The following is a 19775-nucleotide window of genomic DNA, read 5'->3' on the forward strand; positions in this document are numbered from 1 at the left end:
ACTCTCTCACCGCAGATGGGTCGATGATCTTTCTGTCTTCTACTGTGTCCTCTCTGGCCCTGCCCCCCCCCTGCTCTGTCTGCGATATGTCCCCCCCATATTTCCACAGGGCACCCAATGTCGGTCAGCAAGCCCCTTCTGGTAAAACTACCAAAATCAAGAATCGCTGCTCACCTTCACTCTTTCATTCCTCTTTCTTCTCACCTTTGGAACAAACTCCCACACTCTCTTCAATCCCACTCTTCCCTCCAGGCCTTCAAAACAGCTGTTCACCACCATCTCTTATCTTCCCCCATCCAAAACCATGATCTTTTCTACCCCCGCTAATCCACCCCAAACCCACCCCATTCAAATTCCCTGCTTTCCTTCCTGAAAGTCCCTGTCGTGTAAGAACCTGAAAGTCGCTGTAGTGTCCATCATGTTCACCCTGTGTACCCCACCCCATCCCTCTCCCTTCCACAGATATCCTCATGTCTCTGTTCCCCACTGTTTTGTCCTTCCCTCTCCCCACCCCTCTTGTCTCCTGCTCCCCGTGTTAAACGTTCTGTGTGTTAGCTCTCATAGGAGCCTCAACATTGTATACAAAAATAAAAAGAGTAAAACAACATTGGCTAAGCGAGTGTGAAAATACCAGTCTCCTCTTTTTGGGGGCCGTTTTTGAGTCGCTGTGTCTTTGTTGAGGGCATTTTGGGGCAAAAAATCTTTTTGCACCCAGGGCCCCAAAAATCTTAATCAACGTCTGGTACAGCATAGGGCTATTAGATTGATCTCAGGCCTATCTAAACGAGGTATGACGAGCGGCTGAAGGAGACAGGACGATACATATTTAGAAAGGAGGTGGTTATCCTAAATTAGGACAGCAACGAGCTCATAAAAAAGGAAACTCACAACAGCAGTGGTTTTTTGCTCCACTGTAAAAAAGTAAAGTATCAACAAATATCTATTAAATCTTTAAAGTAACAAAAACATGTTAATTATCACTCTGATTACCTTCGTCACCAAAGGTGGGTGGAGGTTGTTTTCAATATGTTATGTTCTGTTTGTCTGTCTGTGAACAGGATATCTCAAAAAGTTGTGGACGGATTCGGACGAAACTTGGTAGACGGGTTGGGTGTGTGACAAGGACGAATTGATTCGATTTTGGTGAAGATTTGATTTTTGAAAACTGGATCCGGATATGAGAATTTTTTAATTTCTCAGGTGATTCCTCACCATTGAGAGAAAGGGCCAAAAACAACATACAGTGTAGCATGATATCTCAAAATGTTATGGATGAGTTGTGATAAAACTTGGTGGATGAGTTGGTTAGGTGACAATAGCCAGCTGATTTGATTTTGGTTCAAGTCTGGATCCAGATCTGACCAGTCAGTGGGATACAAAACATTAACTGTTCAGTATGCGGGTGCGGTATGCACTCTACCGAGTGCCATTCTCGTTATTATTTCAATCATTCTTAATGTATCCAGCATCCATACACAAATAAAACACTAAACATTATGCTTTTATGATTAAATGAATCTAGTGTCCAAAGGTGCTTCATGGGCCAGTGTTCCCAAACTCGTCAGTTGATCATGACACTTCGTTGATATCAGGACATTTTATCCCTGCACTAAGTGGGACTACGTAATTGGTTCACTTGTATATGTCTGTCTGTCCTTCTGTCTACAAACATCAGTTTATGATTGAAGAACAACCTAATTTCAATGGAATTTTATATTTTGAACAGGAATCTGAAAACAAACTGGTAGTTTATCAGTATTTTGTCTCTGAATTGGTCCTGATCGCATGTGTGCAGAAAGAAATGAGATAATATTTTTTACTCTGTCTGTCTGTCTGTCTGCAAGTCAAACAAAATTGAAAATCATTCCAAGCAGGAAACTTACGGTTTTCAAAGATGTCATAAAGGACACAAACAACAGGTACGAAGAACTAATGTAATGTGTTAAATAAGGTAATCACTCAACTATCTATAATGCTAGCAGAGTGTGTGTGTGTGTGTGTGTGTGTGTGTGTGTGTGTGTGTGTGTGTGTGTGTGTGTGTGTGTGTGTGTGTGTGTGTGTGTGTGTGTGTGTGTGTGTGTGTGTGTGTGTGTGACCGCTGTTTCTCGACAACCACTGGTCCGATCTAATTGAAACTTGCCAGGTATATTGCTGGGGACCTGAGGATGTGCCTTTTCGAGGTTTGATATTAATCGGACAAGTGCTTCCCAAGTTATGGCCATTTATTTACCAAACCAATGACAGGACACGTTACTGCGGCCATTTATTTACCAAACCAATGACAGGACACATTTCTGCGTAGGCGTGGCCAATGGGGAAAGGGCGCCTTAGTTACCAATGACAGGACACGTTACTGCGGCCATTTATTTAGCAAACCAATGACAGGACACGTTTCTGCGTAGGCGTGGCCGATGGGGAAAGGGCGCCTTAGTTACCGTGGCATAGGAGTGGCAATGGTCAATGGCAGTGAATGGCATGGCTAGCAAAGACAGGGAGGTAAACTTGATTTTAATTTGGATTTTAATTAACTCTGTGTGTGGAAGTATCACAGCAGTTGTTACTTCAATGCAAGCGATAATTCGTGGAATGCATGTGAAAATTCCGTACGGGCACGCACTACTTCCGGATAGTGATGACTTACTGTATCTATCTATAATTCCAGCAATCTGTGTGTGTGTGTGTGTGTGTGTGTGTGTATGTCTGTGTGTGTGTGTGTGTGTGTGTGTGTGTGTGTGTGTGTGTGTGTGTGTGTGGGCTTGTGCGTGTGAGTGTGTGTGTGTGTGTGTGTGTGTGTATGTCTGTGTGTGTGTGTGTGTGTGTGTGTGTGTATGTATGTATGTATGTGACCACTGTTTCTCGACAACCACTGGTCCGATCTAATTGAAACTTGCCAGGTATATTGCTGGGGACCTGAGGATGTGCGTTTTCAAGGTTTGATATTAATCGGACAAGTGCTTCCCAAGTTATGGCCATTTATTTACCAAACCAATGACAAGACATGTTGTTGCGTGGGTGTGGCCGATGGGGAAGGGAAGCTCAGCCGCGTTCACCATTACGGGTTACAACGTGCGGACTTCCGGAGAGTGATGACTTCGTGTATTCTAATAATTTCTCGATTTCTTATGCGCATTTATAGATAAACACAATGCCCCAAGTTATGATCGTTTTCATATTAGACGGTGCATAAATTTCGGTAACATCAGAGTGCTGGTATGCTCCGAACCAGGAAGTAAATTTTTTTTCTCTCTCTTCTCTTCTCTTTTTGTTTTTCCTTGCCACGACATTGCGAAAAGGTAAAATACGTTGGCGCTAATTGAATAATTGGGTATTAAAACTAAATTGTGAATAATCGTAACTGCGAATAATATGCGATCTTCCGAGCCACGCACGTACGGGCATGCGAGAGCGAAGAAACGGCCTGTGTGGTTGTTTTTTGTTGCTCACGGTTTGAATATTTATTAATTAATTGTTTTTTTTATTTTTATTTTTTACGGGCACGTACTGGTTCTTATAATTTCTCGATTTATTAAGCGCATTTATAGATAAACACAATGCCCCAATCCAGTCCTCGTTTAGCCACGCACATATAGCCACGCACGTACGGGCATGCGAGAGCGAAGGAACGGCCTGTGTGGTTGTTGTTTCTGGCACGCGGTTTGAAAGTTTTTTTTGTTGTTTGCATGTACGGGCACGTACTCGTAACTGTAAATACGGTAATCCGCAGTGCCGTAATCTTTATCCTGATGAAACAGCACTTACACGGAAGGAAGGAAGGAAGGAATGAAGAAGGTGTAAAAGACGCTGCAGCAATGGTGGTAAACTTCCGGAATTGTTTTTCTCTGACCTTTAAAGTCTTTATTTTATTTCAATTTCAAAAAAACATTTATTTCCATAGTTGCCAATATAAAGTACAGTAAAACAAAACATATGAAAGTAATACTGTTACGAATCTGGAAGCCATGAGCACTCAACATTCAGGTCCTTAATGATCAGTTATATCAGTATGTGTTTCTAGGTGGGGTCCCGTCCTATGTTTAATGGGTGATTAAGTGTACGTGCACTGCGCAGTTATTTTATAGAGAGGATTTTTACACCAACAACAACTACAGCTACTACTACATCCACGACAACAACGCCACCTTCCCGCACTCGACCGGTCGCCATTACGCACGTGTTTTTGGCTGAGGACGTGAGCGGAGCCTTCGTCGCCTCAGGTCGAAGCTCCGCTCCGAGGAGGGGCAGAGAGTGTTTCCTCCAGCCAATGAGCGGAGGGCGAGCACCACACGCGTGCCCCAACCAATCGGGAGGCCGCCACGAGTCGCCTGACAACCCACCGTCCAATCAGGAGGCGAGTGGCGGGGAGAAGAAGCCCCTCCCTCCTAAAGAAGAGGAGAGTGGTTGTCTGGACCAGCGTTGGCGAGAGGGTGATCGTGGCGATTGCGGCGCGGTCTGTGGTTCTCGACGAGCGTTCTGGAGGATCGTGGTTCGAGAGCGGTCTGCAGTCCTAGTGGCGATTGCGGCGTGGTCTGTGGTCGTTGTCGAGCGGTCTGCAGTCTTGGTGCTGGCAATGCCAAGGTCGTGGGTTCGAGTCCCACCGTGGAGGTTCGGGTCGGTGTGACCGCACGAGGCGGGACAGGTACCCCGGCCCGGCTCTACTGACTGAAGACCCATTGAGGTCCATTTTATTTGCGTGTGTATGTGTGTGTGTGTGTGTGTGTGTGTGTGTGTGTGTGTGTGTGTGTGTGTGTGTGTGTGTGTGTGTGTGTGTGTGTGTGTGTGTGTGTGTGTGTGTGTGTGTGTCCGTGGGCCCCGTCTATAAATATAATTGTTAAGTGCTTTTTGTTGTACATTATTTGCATTGCTTATTCGTGATAACTCTGCTCTGTGTTCCCCTCCCCGATTATTGTTATAAATAAATATCCCTTTTGTTGAATGTACCAGCTCGTTCTTTGTCATTTCTGCCATTGGTTAGGAAGGCCGTTGTTGCTGTAGTTGTACGTTTGGACCGACAGGCCTCGGTAACCATCCGCTCGGGTTACACACGGTTCGAGCACGGTAACGGCTCTTTCCGCTCAAGGCCTGCCGAGGGTGTGAATTCCCTGGTAAGCTTTGCCGCGTGGGTACTTAGGTATATTGAAGTTGGCAATTAACCCCACTCCACGTGGTCAAATTATTGGTGATTCATGGTCCTGTAAGGGACCCGTACCTTCGGAGTTATCCGAGGGTCACGACCTACATTCTGGTGTGTTCGGTGGAGCTGACTCTACTGCTCCCCCTAACGGTCGTGCTCGCCACCGAGACCCGGCCTCACAACAATTGGTGTTCAGAGGAGTGCGACTCGGCGCCTCCGTTGAGAAATTCACTGGATTCGGACCAGGGGTATAGGGAGCAACCCACCCCCCCCCCCCCGTTCCCCCAAATTGCATGCTAAAGAAATTTATTTCCCGGAACGCAACATGGCGAGCCAATATGGGCTGGACCAGGTGGGTTTCGAGGTAGGGTTAGTGGAACCCATGGTCCAGGACAACGCTATGCAGGTTGACCATCCCCCGCAACCGAACACAGAAGTCGCATTGGGAGCGGCGGGGGCGGCGGCGCATGGCCGCCCCCAACAGTAAATTTCCCCCCTGGCCCCTGGCAGATCCGACCCCGAACGAAGCGAATCGGCTCCGTCAGGGACATTTAACTTAGACCAGTTGGGGGAAATTCTAATGCTGATGAGGGGTGATGTGCAAACAATGAGGAGCGATATGCGGAGGATGGATGCGAATGCGCAAAGCTCCTCCTCTTCTTCTTCTTTCGGCTGCTCCCGTTAGGGGTCGCCACAGCAGATCAACCGTATGATCCGCATAGTGATTTGGCACATGTTTTACGCCGGATGCCCTTCCTGACACAACCCTGGTCGCCTCTTACGACACAGGGATATGGTACACCTATTTTAACCGGGGTATACACCGGCCCAGTATACTGGTACTCATTTCGCCGACCTCGGAAGGATGACAGGCTGAGTCAACCCCCTGGTGTATTAATTCAGTGGCCCAACGGGGCTTGAACTCAGGACCTTTTGGATCCCAAGCCGCTGCCCGAACCACTGCACCAACACCAGGCTTGATGCGAATGCGCAAAGCATGGAGCGCAAAATGGAGGCGAACACGCAGGCACTGAGGGGTGATATGCGAACACAGCGAGGGGAAATGCAGAGCATGGAGTTCAGTCTCCAGGTGGGGCAAGAGGCAATGAGGGCGTGTATGAAGGAGGGGAAGGGCAAAATGGCGGATGAGATCGGCACTGTATGTGGCGGAACGACCGAACCAAGGGGCAGAGTGGAATGTGTCCAGCCCTAGGGGAAAACTTACGCATGCTGGTCGCACGAAAATTTGATGACTCGGGACGAGTCTGTAAAAAGGGGAGGAGGTAGTGTTACGAATTTGGGAATTCGAATGCACACAACATTCAGGTTCCTTTAGTCAGCAATGTCGATAAGTGCTTGTTCCCTAGATAGCTCACCTTCCATTGTTTAAATGTTTAGAAATCGATTAGATGCGCTGCGAATCGATTTAATAATTAGGGAACGAACAATGGAGATGTCTCTCCCCCTCTTCTGCGAAGAGGAAGAAGAGCCCTGCCGTCCCGTGATTCATGACGTCAACAACTCCCTCCCACCCATGGTTGAGCAGGGGATGGATCAGGAGGGCATGAGTCACGCCGGGCGCGGTGGAGGGGGCGGAGAAGGATAAGAGGAGATCCTTTCTTTGTTCGTGTTCGGAGTTGAGGGGAGTCGTTCAGCAGACCTTCGGGTCCTGTTTGGCTTGGGTTAGGGTTGAGGCCTTCGGAAGATTTCTGCTTCTGCAGAGGAGTTGTTCAGCAGAGCTTCGGGTCCTGCTTGGCTCGGTAGGCTTTTTGGAGAGCTCCTTTGTTTGGAGAGCGTCGGTCGGGCCGACTCGAATGGTGGCTTCTTTTTCTTCTTTGTTCTCCGTTTGGTTCCTGGCTTGGTGCGACTCATCGACCTCTTCTTGGAGGTGGTTCCTCGGGGAAGCGACGCATCGACGGGAAGGATCGGCACCTCGTCTCACCAGCCCGTGTTGAGAAGTGCGGGAGGATTCGAGGGAGCTCGGGAAGGATCGCGGCTCACGGCGATTGGATCCAGCTCGCTCTCGCTGGAGCATGGGTCCGAACAACTTGAAGACCACACGAGGTGGAGAGGTTCGAGATAGGTTCTGGGTTTCAGCTCACCTGTCCTCCGAGGTGGAGCTCGTTATTAAAGGCCTCAGCCACCATTTATTGGGTGTGTGTGCGTACGTGTGTCCGTGGGCCCGTCTAATAAGTAGGAAATTGTTAAATGCTTTGTGTGCTGTAAATCTTTGCATTGCATTTCGTATAGTTGGAATCGTTCTCTTACGTGCTTCCCTCGTTCCCCATTATTATTAATAAATACCCCAATTGTTAAATGTTTTCAGCTCGTCGCGTCGATTCTTTCATTGATTGAGCATTTCGTGTGTTGGGAGTTAGAAAGCCGTTGGTTTGCCGTAAAAGGGGGACATTTGGACTGACGGTTCTCGGCGATTTAAGCCGCTCGGAATCGCGCACGGGACAGGCTCGCCTCGGCGGTTTGTTCCGTACGAGTTCCGTCGAGGGTGGAATACCCCGGTACTTGGATCACGTGGGTATTTAGGTACATTGAAGATTGGCAATCGACCCTACCCCACGTGATCTGCCCATTGGCGTATTTTGGATCTTGTACAAGTTCCCGTCGACTCGGACTTATCCGGCGGCGATCTATATTCTGGGCGATCGGTCGGGCCGACTCGAATGTGGCTCCGTCAGAGTGGTCGGTCGGCGGCCGACCCTGGCACCGTAACAATATCATAGAAAAAGAAGAGGCCCAAGCATCCCTGTAGAACGCAAGTTTCATTTTTCACAATTTCGAAACCCTTACGTTCAGCAGTACTTGGACAAAATATTCTGGCATTTCACGTCATCATGCATGACGATGCATGACCTCATCACTGCGCACCGAAGGAGGGGGTAGTGTTGAGTTCTTACTGCATTGGTTTGTTTGTTTGTTTGTTACTTGCAAAGTCAAAGATGTTTCAAGTCGATTGGTTCAGTCAATTTTGTCATTCTGTTTGTCTGTCTGTCTGTCAATCGCCTGCAGGTCACAATTCGAAACTGATCGTCATGAAACTTTACCAAATTGTAGAGGTGGTCTCAACTGAGAAACCTATTGATTTTGAGGTCAAAAGGTCATCTCGAGGTCAAATTTCTAAAATCCTCAATTTCCATCTGATTGACTTGAAATTTGAAGAGGATTTGCACATGAGCTCACTGAATTCAACCACCGATTATTTTTGAGATCCAATTTGTTTTATGGATTTTTCCAGCGTCGTCCTCCGCACGATATCTTTCTTGTTTTTGTTTGTTTGTTTTCTTGCTTTTTTAAAAGTCTGTCCGGGAGACATCTCAGCCATCCTTTGAGCTCGGAAGCTGAAATTTGGGGACAAAAGTGAATGGTTTTGATTCAGTTATTGATTAATTTACATAAGTGAATAAAATATTAGCCAATTGATTCAGAAATTAGTTTACAATTATTATATATTCCAATTATGCAATTAATCAATCAATTTATTTTCGCTCCATTGTTAAAAATGATGATCAAGTGGGATTTGAAGAAAAATTGGGGCTCGGGCCGAGGCCCGTCAACGGACCCTGGACCCCGGGTCAGCGACTTCCTCTCATCCGATGAGTCATCGGTCCTGGTGACATGACAGAGATGTTTAACATCATGAAGGCGAATAGGCAAAATAAGTACAGAAAAATCATTCAGCAGAATAGACAGTGATGGGACCAGGGGGGCCACAGCCTGAGGCAGAGTGAAGAAGAAGAAGATTGTTGGGGGTTCGGATGTTAATGAAAACAGGAGAATATCACTCAGAGAGTACTCGATGTATGGAATGTTGTTCCTTGGAAGGTAGTGGCAGCAGAAAGAGTAAACATTAATTAGATAGGTACCTCTAAGCATTGGAGGGTAGAGGTGCAGAGCGTACAGGAATATTGGCAGGACCCGGAGGCAGCTTGCGTGCGGATGGTGAGTCTATACTCTATGTCCTTGGTCGAACGGAGGCATGATTGGTCGAGTCGCCTCCTCCTGCGCCAAAATTGCTTCTTATTCCTTGTTAGAGGTTATTTATTATTATGTATTATTTTTAGTTGTGTTTTTTCTCTCTCTTTTTATCCCCTCTGCTTTCTTTCTGAGAATGTAGAGAGGACCTCGTAATACGCGGTGTATAATTTTAGACGCTGTTTGCTTTCCTTTGAATTAAAAACAAAGAAAAAACACAATGTCGTGTGTCTCTGTGCAAGCATATAATATTAGTGTTGTATTTTTTTTCAGTAGTTTGACTAAAATCAGAATATAATTATTGTCATTGTGATTTGTTCGCCATCATTAATAGAACGTTGAAGTCGTCGCTCAATTTGGCGGTAAATATGTTTACTACGTCAGGTTTCTTCTTCTTCTTCTTCTTCGCAATGGCTTTATAAACTGTTCACGACGCTGTGGATCCGTCATGTGTTCATGTGGTGATTTTAGTTCCTCAATCGTCTGATAAACAACGTCGGAGTACAGAAGACGTAGAACCAAACCACAAGTGATATAGACTCTGAAGGTACAGCATGGCCGATGGTGCAGAGGGAGCGGACCCGGCAATAAACCAAATGATTGTATTTAGCAGGCAGAACGTTGTATCGTCACAAAGTGTGCCGTCCCATCGACGAGCATCAGTTGATAAACGTTAAAGATCCCAGGGTGCATTTCGTGATTCCCTTTCTCCTTCCCTTGCTCTTGACCTGTTGCTTCCCTTACTCCTTACCTGCCCCTTCCCTTACTCCTTACCTGCCCCTTCCCTTACTCCTTACCTGCCCCTTCCCTTACTCCTTACCTGCCCCTTCCCTTACTCCTTACCTGCCCCTTCCCTTACTCCTTACCTGCCCCTTCCCTTACTCCTTACCTGCCCCTTCCCTTACTCCTTACCTGCCCCTTCCCTTACTCCTTACCTGCCCCTTCCCTTACTCCTTACCTGCCCCTTCCCTTACTCCTTACCTGCCCCTTCCCTTACTCCTTACCTGCCCCTTCCCTCGCTCCTTACCTGTCCCTTCCCTCGCTCCTTACCTGTCCCTTCCCTCGCTCCTTACCTGTCCCTTCCCTCGCTCCTTACCTGTCCCTTCCCTCGCTCCTTACCTGTCCCTTCCCTCGCTCCTTACCTGTCCCTTCCCTCGCTCCTTACCTGTCCCTTCCCTCGCTCCTTACCTCCCCTTCCCTCGCTCCTTACCTGTCCCTTCCCTCGCTCCTTACCTGCCCCTTCCCTTGCTCCTTACCTGCCCCTTCCCTTACTCCTCACCTGCCCCTTCCCTTACTCCTTACCTGCCCCTTCCATTACTCCTTACCTGCCCCTTCCCTTACTCCTTACCTGCCCCTTCCCTTACTCCTTACCTGCCCCTTCCCTTACTCCTTACCTGCCCCTTCCCTTGCTCCTTACCTGTCCTTCCCTTGCTCCTTACCTGCCCCTTCCCTTGCTCCTTACCTGCCCCTTCCCTTACTCCCACCTGCCCCTTCCCTTACTCCTTACCTGCCCCTTCCCTTACTCCTTACCTGCCCCTTCCCTTACTCCTTACCTGCCCCTTCCCTTACTCCTTACCTGCCCCTTCCCTTACTCCTTACCTGCCCCTTCCCTTACTCCTTACCTGCCCCTTCCCTTACTCCTTACCTGCCCCTTCCCTTACTCCTTACCTGCCCCTTCCCTTACTCCTTACCTGCCCCTTCCCTTACTCCTTACCTGCCCCTTCCCTTACTCCTTACCTGCCCCTTCCCTTACTCCTTACCTGCCCCTTCCCTTACTCCTTACCTGCCCCTTCCCTCGCTCCTTACCTGCCCCTTCCCTCGCTCCTTACCTGCCCCTTCCCTCGCTCCTTACCTGCCCCTTCCCTCGCTCCTTACCTGCCCCTTCCCTCGCTCCTTACCTGCCCCTTCCCTCGCTCCTTACCTGCCCCTTCCCTCGCTCCTTACCTGCCCCTTCCCTCGCTCCTTACCTGTCCCTTCCTCGCTCCTTACCTGTCCCTTCCCTCGCTCCCACCTCCCCTTCCCTCGCTCCTTACCTGCCCCTTCCCTCGCTCCTTACCTGCCCCTTCCCTCGCTCCTTACCTGCCCCTTCCCTTACTCCTCACCTGCCCCTTCCCTTACTCCTTACCTGCCCCTTCCATTACTCCCTTACCTGCCCCTTCCCTTACTCCTTACCTGCCCCTTCCCTTACTCCTTACCTGCCCCTTCCCTTACTCCCTTACCTGCCCCTTCCCTTGCTCCCTTACCTCCCCTTCCCTTGCTCCTTACCTGCCCCTTCCCTTACTCCTTACCTGCCCCTTCCCTTACTCCCTTACCTGCCCCTTCCCTTACTCCTTACCTGCCCCTTCCCTTACTCCCTTACCTGCCCCTTCCCTTACTCCTTACCTGCCCCTTCCCTTACTCCTTACCTGCCCCTTCCCTTACTCCTTACCTGCCCCTTCCCTTACTCCCTTACCTGCCCCTTCCCTTACTCCTTACCTGCCCCTTCCCTTGCTCCTCACCTGCCCCTTCCCTTACTCCTTACCTGCCCCTTCCCTTACTCCTTACCTGCCCCTTCCCTTTCTCCCTTCCTGTCCCTTCCCTTACTCCTTACCTGCCCCTTCCCTTACTCTTTACCTGCCCCTTCCCTTACTCCCTTACCTGCCCCTTTCCTTACTCCTTACCTGCCCCTTCCCTTACTCCTTACCTGCCCTTCCCTTACTCCTTACCTGCCCCTTCCCTTACTCCTTACCTGCCCCTTCCCTTACTCCTTACCTGCCCCTTCCCTTACTCCTTACCTGCCCCTTCCCTTACTCCTTACCTGCCCCTTCCCTTGCTCCTTACCTGCCCCTTCCATTACTCCTTACCTTTCCCTTCCCTTACTCCTTACCTGCCCCTTCCCTTACTCCCTTCCTGTCCCTTCCCTTACTCCCACCTGCCCCTTCCCTTACTCCTTACCTGCCCCTTCCCTTGCTCCTTACCTGCCCCTTGCCTCGCTCCTTACCTGTCCCTTCCCTCGCTCCTTACCTGTCCCTTCCCTCGCTCCCCACCTGTCCCTTCCCTCGCTCCTACCTGTCCCTTCCCTCGCTCCTTACCTGTCCCTTCCCTCGCTCCTTACCTGTCCCTTCCCTCGCTCCTTACCTGCCCCTTCCCTTGCTCCTTACCTGCCCCTTCCCTTGCTCCTTACCTGCCCCTTCCCTTACTCCTCACCTGCCCCTTCCCTTACTCCTTACCTGCCCCTTCCCTTATTCCTTACCTGCCCCTTCCCTTACTCCTTACCTGCCCCTTCCCTTACTCCTTACCTGCCCCTTCCCTTACTCCTTACCTGCCCCTTCCATTACTCCCACCTGCCCCTTCCCTTACTCCTTACCTGCCCCTTCCCTTACTCCTTACCTGCCCCTTCCCTTACTCCTTACCTGCCCCTTCCCTTGCTCCTTACCTCCCCTTCCCTTGCTCCTTCCCTGCCCCTTCCCCTGCTCCTTACCTGCCCCTTCCCTTACTCCTTACCTGCCCCTTCCCTTACTCCTTACCTGCCCCTTCCTTACTCCTTACCTGCCCCTTCCCTTACTCCTAACCTGCCTCTTCCCTTACTCCTTACCTGCCCCTTCCCTTACTCCTTACCTGCCCCTTCCCTTACTCCTTACCTGCCCCTTCCCTTACTCCTTACCTGCCCCTTCCTTACTCCACCTGCCCCTTCCCTTACTCCTACCTGCCCCTTCCCTTACTCCCACCTGCCCCTTCCCTTACTCCTACCTGCCCCTTCCCTTACTCCTTACCTGCCCCTTCCCTTACTCTTTACCTGCCCCTTCCCTTACTCCTTACCTGCCCCTTTCCTTACTCCCACCTGCCCCTTTCCTTACTCCTTACCTGCCCCTTCCCTTACTCCTTACCTGCCCCTTCCCTTACTCCTTACCTGCCCCTTCCCTTACTCCCACCTGCCCCTTCCCTTACTCCTTACCTGCCCCTTCCCTTACTCCTTACCTGCCCCTTCCCTTACTCCCACCTGCCCCTTCCCTTACTCCTTACCTGCCCCTTCCCTTACTCCCACCTGCCCCTTCCCTTACTCCTTACCTGCCCCTTCCCTTACTCCTTACCTGCCCCTTCCCTTACTCCTTACCTGCCCCTTCCCTTGCTCCTTACCTGCCCCTTCCCTTGCTCCTTACCTGCCCCTTCCCTTGCTCCTTACCTGCCCCTTCCCTCGCTCCTTACCTGTCCCTTCCCTCGCTCCTTACCTGTCCCTTCCCTCGCTCCTTACCTGTCCCTTCCCTCGCTCCTTACCTCCCCTTCCCTCGCTCCTTACCTCCCCTTCCCTCGCTCCTTACCTGTCCCTTCCCTCGCTCCTTACCTGTCCCTTCCCTCGCTCCTTACCTGCCCCTTCCCTTGCTCCTTACCTGCCCCTTCCCTTACTCCTTACCTGCCCCTTCCCTTACTCCTCACCTGCCCCTTCCCTTACTCCTTACCTGCCCCTTCCCTTATTCCTTACCTGCCCCTTCTCTTACTCCTTACCTGCCCCTTCCCTTACTCCTTACCTGCCCCTTCCCTTACTCCTTACCTGCCCCTTCCCTTACTCCTTACCTGCCCCTTCCCTTACTCCTTACCTGCCCCTTCCCTTACTCCTTACCTGCCCCTTCCCTTACTCCTTACCTGCCCCTTCCCTTACTCCTTACCTGCCCCTTCCCTTACTCCTTACCTGCCCCTTCCCTTACTCCTTACCTGCCCCTTCCCTTGCTCCTTCCCTGCCCCTTCCCTTACTCCCACCTGCCCCTTCCCTTACTCCTTACCTGCCCCTTCCCTTACTCCTTACCTGCCCCTTCCCTTACTCCACCTGCCCCTTCCCTTACTCCCACCTGCCCTTCCCTTACTCCTTACCTGCCCCTTCCCTTACTCCTTACCTGCCCCTTCCCTTACTCTTTACCTGCCCCTTCCCTTACTCCTTACCTGCCCCTTTCCTTACTCCTTACCTGCCCCTTCCCTTACTCCTTACCTGCCCCTTCCCTTACTCCTTACCTGCCCCTTCCCTTACTCCTTACCTGCCCCTTCCCTTACTCCTTACCTGCCCCTTCCCTTACTCCTTACCTGCCCCTTCCATTACTCCTTACCTGTCCCTTCCCTTACTCCTTACCTGCCCCTTCCCTTACTCCCTTCCTGTCCCTTCCCTTACTCCCTTCCCTTACTCCTTACCTGCCCCTTCCCTTACTCCTTACCTGCCCCTTCCCTTACTCCTTACCTGCCCCTTCCCTTACTCCTTACCTGCCCCTTCCCTTACTCCTTACCTGCCCCTTCCCTTACTCCCTTCCTGTCCCTTCCCTTACTCCTTACCTGCCCCTTCCCTTACTCCTTACCTGCCCCTTCCATTACTCCTTACCTGTCCCTTCCCTTACTCCTTACCTGCCCGTTCCCTTACTCCTTACCTGCCCCTTCCGTCGCGCCTTACCTGCACCTTCCCTCGCTCCTTTCCTGCCCCTTCCCTCGCTCCTTACCTGCCCCTTTCCCTCACTCCCTTCCTGTCCCTTTCCTTACTCCCTGTCCCTTACTCCTTACCTGCCCCTTCCATTACTCCTTACCTGCCCCTTCCATTACTCCTTACCTGTGCCTTCCCTTCCTCCCCTCTCTCCCAATTTTATTTCCCTCCTCTCACCCTCCTTTCTCTCTGCTATTATTATTTTTTTTTTTTAGTATTATTCAGCCCCAATTTAACTCCATTCCTGTGCACTCGGGAAGGTACGGATAAGTAAATTGCATCCCAGTTGTTCCAAAGGCCAAGATGGTTGAATTGAATTGAATCTGCTCACGTGATTTGATGATATCATTGTTCTTTTTTTATCGGTTTCGACTGTTTTCTTTTTCATTTTTGTCCCCCATCCCATCCAACGAGGTCAGAGACTGGGGACATGAATATGAGCTCCGACCGACCAACCGATCATCCGTACATGTACTTTTGTGTACACATGCGATATTTCAAAAACCCTTGAACATTTAGCTTTAGTATGCAGATATCTATTCCTCATGACATGATCTAAACCTGATTAGATGACGGCTGTAATTGGCTGAATTATGTTGCCATGGCAACCATCTCTGTAACTCGGCTTGTGTACGTGATATTTCAAAAAATCTTTCAAGGTTTTCCTTTCATATTACACAGATCTGTACCTCACACCACCCAAAAAGGTGTGTCGTGGGGTGGGGGTAGGGGTTTGAGTATCAGCTGCATGTTTTCTTTAAATTGCCAATTAGGACTGCATGTCATTGCAGGTGCAATGCCTCGACAGGTGGGCAGCCTGCCATTGCCACCACATCAACGAGCACGATTACAGGCTGCAGGGTTCGAAACTACTGATGAGCTGCAGGGGATTGGGCCATGTCAGCTGGCTGAGGGTAAGACTTGGAAAATCAGCTGGGGGTAATGGTAACGAACAAGACGGGCAGATATCATGCCTATGAACTTATTTGCAGTTGGAGGGCTGGCAAGGGAGCTCAACATGATGTGCATTCACGTTGGAGCCGTTTTGCCTGGTTTCAAATCTCGACCCACGTATAAACAGTCACCCTAGTGTTTCGCAAGCAGGGCGAGACGTCGATGCATGCGTCGTCCTTCGGATGGACGTTAAATTGGAGGACCCAACCAGCAACACTGGTCAATGTTGGTCGTTAAAGATTCCGTTGTGTCTTCACCGAAGAGCACGCAAGTTATCACTGGCACTCGAAACAAATTGCAACTTCCTGCCCTGACTGATTACTGGGAGGGCAATGGCAAACCCCCTCACGTAACCCTTGCTAAGAGACTGATTCAGCAGCACTGATTCTCTGTTAGGAGTATGATACAGTGATGATGATGATGATGATGATGATGATGAACCTCACTTGGACAGATTGAATAGGTTTTATTCCATCGCTGCTTAAATTTCTTTCATATACGAAGGTGTTTTCGGTTAATGTGCACTTTTTGATCCCAAATAGTAAAAATGATGTCACTCAACATTTCACGAGTAGTTCTGGCCACATCTGCACAGAAACTCCTGTGTGAAGTGATGTCATTGTGTGCAAAGTATTCTGCGGTGATTGCTGTCGTGCTGGGTGGCAGCGTTATGTGATGTTTCTGGTGAACAAGAGTGTCCGACTGATATCTCCAAGTTGGCTTTTCATTTCGGCGACACGTCGCTCTCAGACGGGTTTGAGTGGTACGATGGACCCGATTCGATAACAGATGAAGGATATGACCGGTGTGACTCCCGTAAGCATTTCCCATGTCAAACAACGGCATAATCACCAGATTCGGTGATGTAGTGGTTCGCGTGTCCGCTCCGAGTCTGGGAGGTCGGCGGTTCGAGCCCCGTCTGATTCGTACCAATGACTTTCATAAATACTTTGTGCTGCTTCTTTGCTTGATGCTCAACATTGAAGAGGTTAGAGCATGGACAAACAACCATCGGTTGGCAATCATTATGCAGGCTTAATGGCTTAAGTTTCTTGTAAGGGAACTTATTATTAACGAATGGTACGGTGATGACAAGGTGGCATTCAATCCCTGACTATACAATGAAGATTAGAAAAGATTAGAGAAAATAAAGGTGTTATTTCGGCATGGCTGGGATTTGAATGCAGATCCTGTCAACCCTAAGATCCTCGGCCAACTCTCTTAGCTGTTAAGCCACCACTAGGTGAAGAGTCAAGTCGTAAGAGGAGAGAAAAAGGGTGGGGGTGGATTTACATGGGTTTGAGATTAGGAGGAGGACGTTGGGGATAGTTGGGTTGGAGGGAGGGAAGAGTGAGTGTACGAGGAATGTGTAAGTGTCAAGAACTCATGGTTTTGAGTATGTGATATGTAGATGACTAATTTCTGTCTCATCTCTCTCCCATTCATGCTCTTTCCCTCCCCCCCCCCCACCCCACCCTTAATTTCTTCTCTGGTATTTTGCTCAGCACAAAACTTGTATTTGAATCCATGTTTTTTATCCAAATGCCCTTTACCCACTTCTCGCACGAAGAGCTCGCAATCCCTCGGGAGGAGGCCATGGGCATCTTGCGCATGGCAAGGGGTCAAGAGGGGCCTGTCAACTATCCCAATGCATTGCAGTTATTGGTGGAGGAGCAAGCGGAGGATGGACTTCTCCCCACGTTCTCCTCCGCACTTGATGATCTTTTAGGCAGTGGTGTCGAATTGGCCGTCATCACGGAGCTGTGCGGCGCGCCCGGAGTGGGCAAGACACAGTTGTGGTGAGCGTGGTTTGGGTTGTTTCATGCCACTACTTCATGAAACTGTTCCTGTCGTACACACATCTTCAGGTGTTCCAGACTTCCACCAATTAACACATTTCTTCTTCTTGCCTCAAAAATGGTTGATAATATCACTGTATGTTTAAGTATTTTTCATATGTTGTTGTCATTGCCAGTGTCATTGGTCCTTTATTTCAAGTGTCAAAAAAAAATAATTATATTTTACTTATTTATTGGTTGTGCTCATGTATGTATGTATGTATGTATGTATGTATGTATATATATTTATTGGTTGCCTTCTTCCTCAGTCCCCTCCAAGTAGGTCTACTCCTTTGTTTTATAATACGTTTCTATAATCTCTACCCCTCACTCAGTCTGCAGTTGGCAGTCGACATTCAAATCCCAGGTTGCTTTGGTGGTCTGGGTGGCCAGGCGGCGTACCTGGATACCGAGGGCAGCTTCATGCCTGAACGGCTACAACAGATGTCTGAAGCTGTCATCACCCACTGCTCTCGACTTGCCAGCACAAAGCAAGAGCGAGGTTTGGTCCAAACGTTTTGACGTTACTGCGAGCAGTGCTCTGATGACATTTCAGCAATTTCCAATGTGTAATATGAATTAAAATGGTATCTCAAAATCACGGTGAAATTGTTTTTTTTGAAACGCACTAGGATGATTTCATCTGATTCTGATGGACCATACTCTGTTCTGGAACGTTAGTGAGGCCAAAGCTGTTTCTTGGCAAGGGTTATACTTGGTGGTTTGCCATTGCCTTCCCAACAGTAGTTGGGGCAGAAGTAATTTGTTCAGAGTGATTGCGATAGCTCGCCTACACCTCACGAAGGACACCGTGGGATCTTTAACATCCAAGTAATGCTGGCAGAGGGGGACGCCAAATTTAGCGTCCATCCGAGGGATGGCAAACATGTTGATGAATCAACCTACCTGTGAAACACCGGGATATAGTTGGGTCAGAATTCAATTTCGAACCGAGGCTAGACAGCTTAGAGGGAGTGTGCATACCTCCAGCCCATCCTCCCAGTCCTGATTTCATTGAAATGGTTTAATTTTTCAGTTTGTGTGTTTTTTTTTTTTATGCAATTGTGGAGTGAAGCACACCATTGAATGGATGTACGAGGCACCCGACGCCATTAAAATGGCTCATTTTGTGCCCAACCAAACCTTTTGGTTTGCTCATCTTTTTCTCCCAGCGTTATCTCTGTCACCTTTAACTAATGATGAAGATTGTACATGCGAGACGACAAAACAAATCCTTGCAGAACAAAAAGGGCCAATATGTATTTTGTGATTATAATATTTATAATTACGAGTACGTTCCCGTTAAAAAAAAAATAAATAAATAAATAAATTATATTCAAACCACGAGCAACAACCACACAGGCCGTTTCTTCGCTCTCGCGTGCCTGCACGTGCGTGGCCCGGAAGTTGGCATATTATTCGCAGTTACAATTATTCGCAATTTAGTTTTAATACCCAATTATTCAATTAGCGCCAACGTATTTTACCTTTTCGCAATGTCGTGGCAAGGAAAAACAAAAAAAGAAAAAAAATTACTTCCTGGTTCGGAGCAAACCAGCACTCTGATGTTACTGAAATTTATGCACCGTCTCATACGAAAACGATCATAACTTGTGGTATGAAAACGATCATAACTTGCGGCATTGTGTTTATAAATGCGCACAAGAAATCGAGAAATTATTAGAATACACGAAGTCATCACTCTCCGGAAGCCCGTACGTTGTAACCCGTAATGGGGAACATGGCTGAGCTTCCCTTCCCCATCGGCCACGCCCACGCAATAACGCGTCTTTTCATTGGTTTGGTAAATAAATGGCCATAACTTGGGAAGCACTTGTCCGATTAATATCAATCCTTGAAAAGGCACATCCTTAGAGCCCCAGCAATATACCTGGCAAGTTTCAATTAGATCGGACCAGCGGTTGTCGAGAAACAGCGGACACACACACACACACACACACACACACACACACACACACACACACACACACCCACACACACACACACACACACACACACACACACACACACACACACACACAGACATTGCTGGAATTATAGATAGAAATGGCGAACGCAGCTTCCCTTCCCTTCCCCATCGGCCACGTCCACGCAACAACGTGTCCTGTCATTGGTTGGTAAATAAATGGCCATAACTTGGCAAGCACTTGTCTGATTAATATCAAACCTTGAAAAGGCACATCCTCAGGGCCACAGCAATATACCTGGCGAGTTTCAATTAGATTGGACCAGCGGTTGTCGAGAAACAGCGGTCACAGACAGACACACACACACACACACACACACACACACACACACACACACACACACACACACACACACACACACACACACACACACACACACACACACACACTGCTGGAATTATAGATTATAGATAGATGATCGTTCAACAGCAATCTCATTG

The 19775-nt window shown here is 49.0% G+C and overlaps 2 protein-coding genes across 7 annotated transcripts in view; one reads left to right on the forward strand and one right to left on the reverse strand.

The window, feature by feature from the left end:
• The window catches only part of LOC147025737 (histone-lysine N-methyltransferase SETMAR-like), a 44821-nt gene extending 35680 nt beyond the window's left edge, over nt 1–9141 (reverse strand). The window contains exon 1 of one of the 2 annotated variants that reach the window (XM_085880497.1): nt 9010–9141. The gene's annotated coding sequence lies outside the window, so the exon portion shown is untranslated. The remainder of the gene's footprint in view (nt 1–9009) is intronic. The other variant, XM_085880498.1, reaches the window with a different exon arrangement.
• RAD51C (RAD51 paralog C) overlaps nt 1–19775 on the forward strand; it is a 100353-nt gene that overhangs the window by 74212 nt on the left and 6366 nt on the right. For 2 of the 5 annotated variants that reach the window (XM_085880477.1, XM_085880480.1), the window contains 3 exons: nt 15347–15469; nt 17080–17308; nt 17683–17849. In XM_085880477.1, coding sequence (XP_085736603.1) covers nt 15352–15469; nt 17080–17308; nt 17683–17849 — 514 coding nt within the window. In that variant the 5' untranslated portion in view covers nt 15347–15351. Of the gene's footprint in view, nt 1–8907; nt 9086–9379; nt 9666–15346; nt 15470–17079; nt 17309–17682; nt 17850–19775 lie in introns of those variants that run through there. The other 3 variants (XM_085880478.1, XM_085880479.1, XM_085880476.1) reach the window with 3 other exon arrangements.

Source organism: Eptatretus burgeri, chromosome 5 (genome assembly GCF_056783735.1).
Source record: "Eptatretus burgeri isolate ZD-2024b chromosome 5, Ebu_testis_v1, whole genome shotgun sequence".
NCBI lineage: Eukaryota > Metazoa > Chordata > Myxini > Myxiniformes > Myxinidae > Eptatretus > Eptatretus burgeri.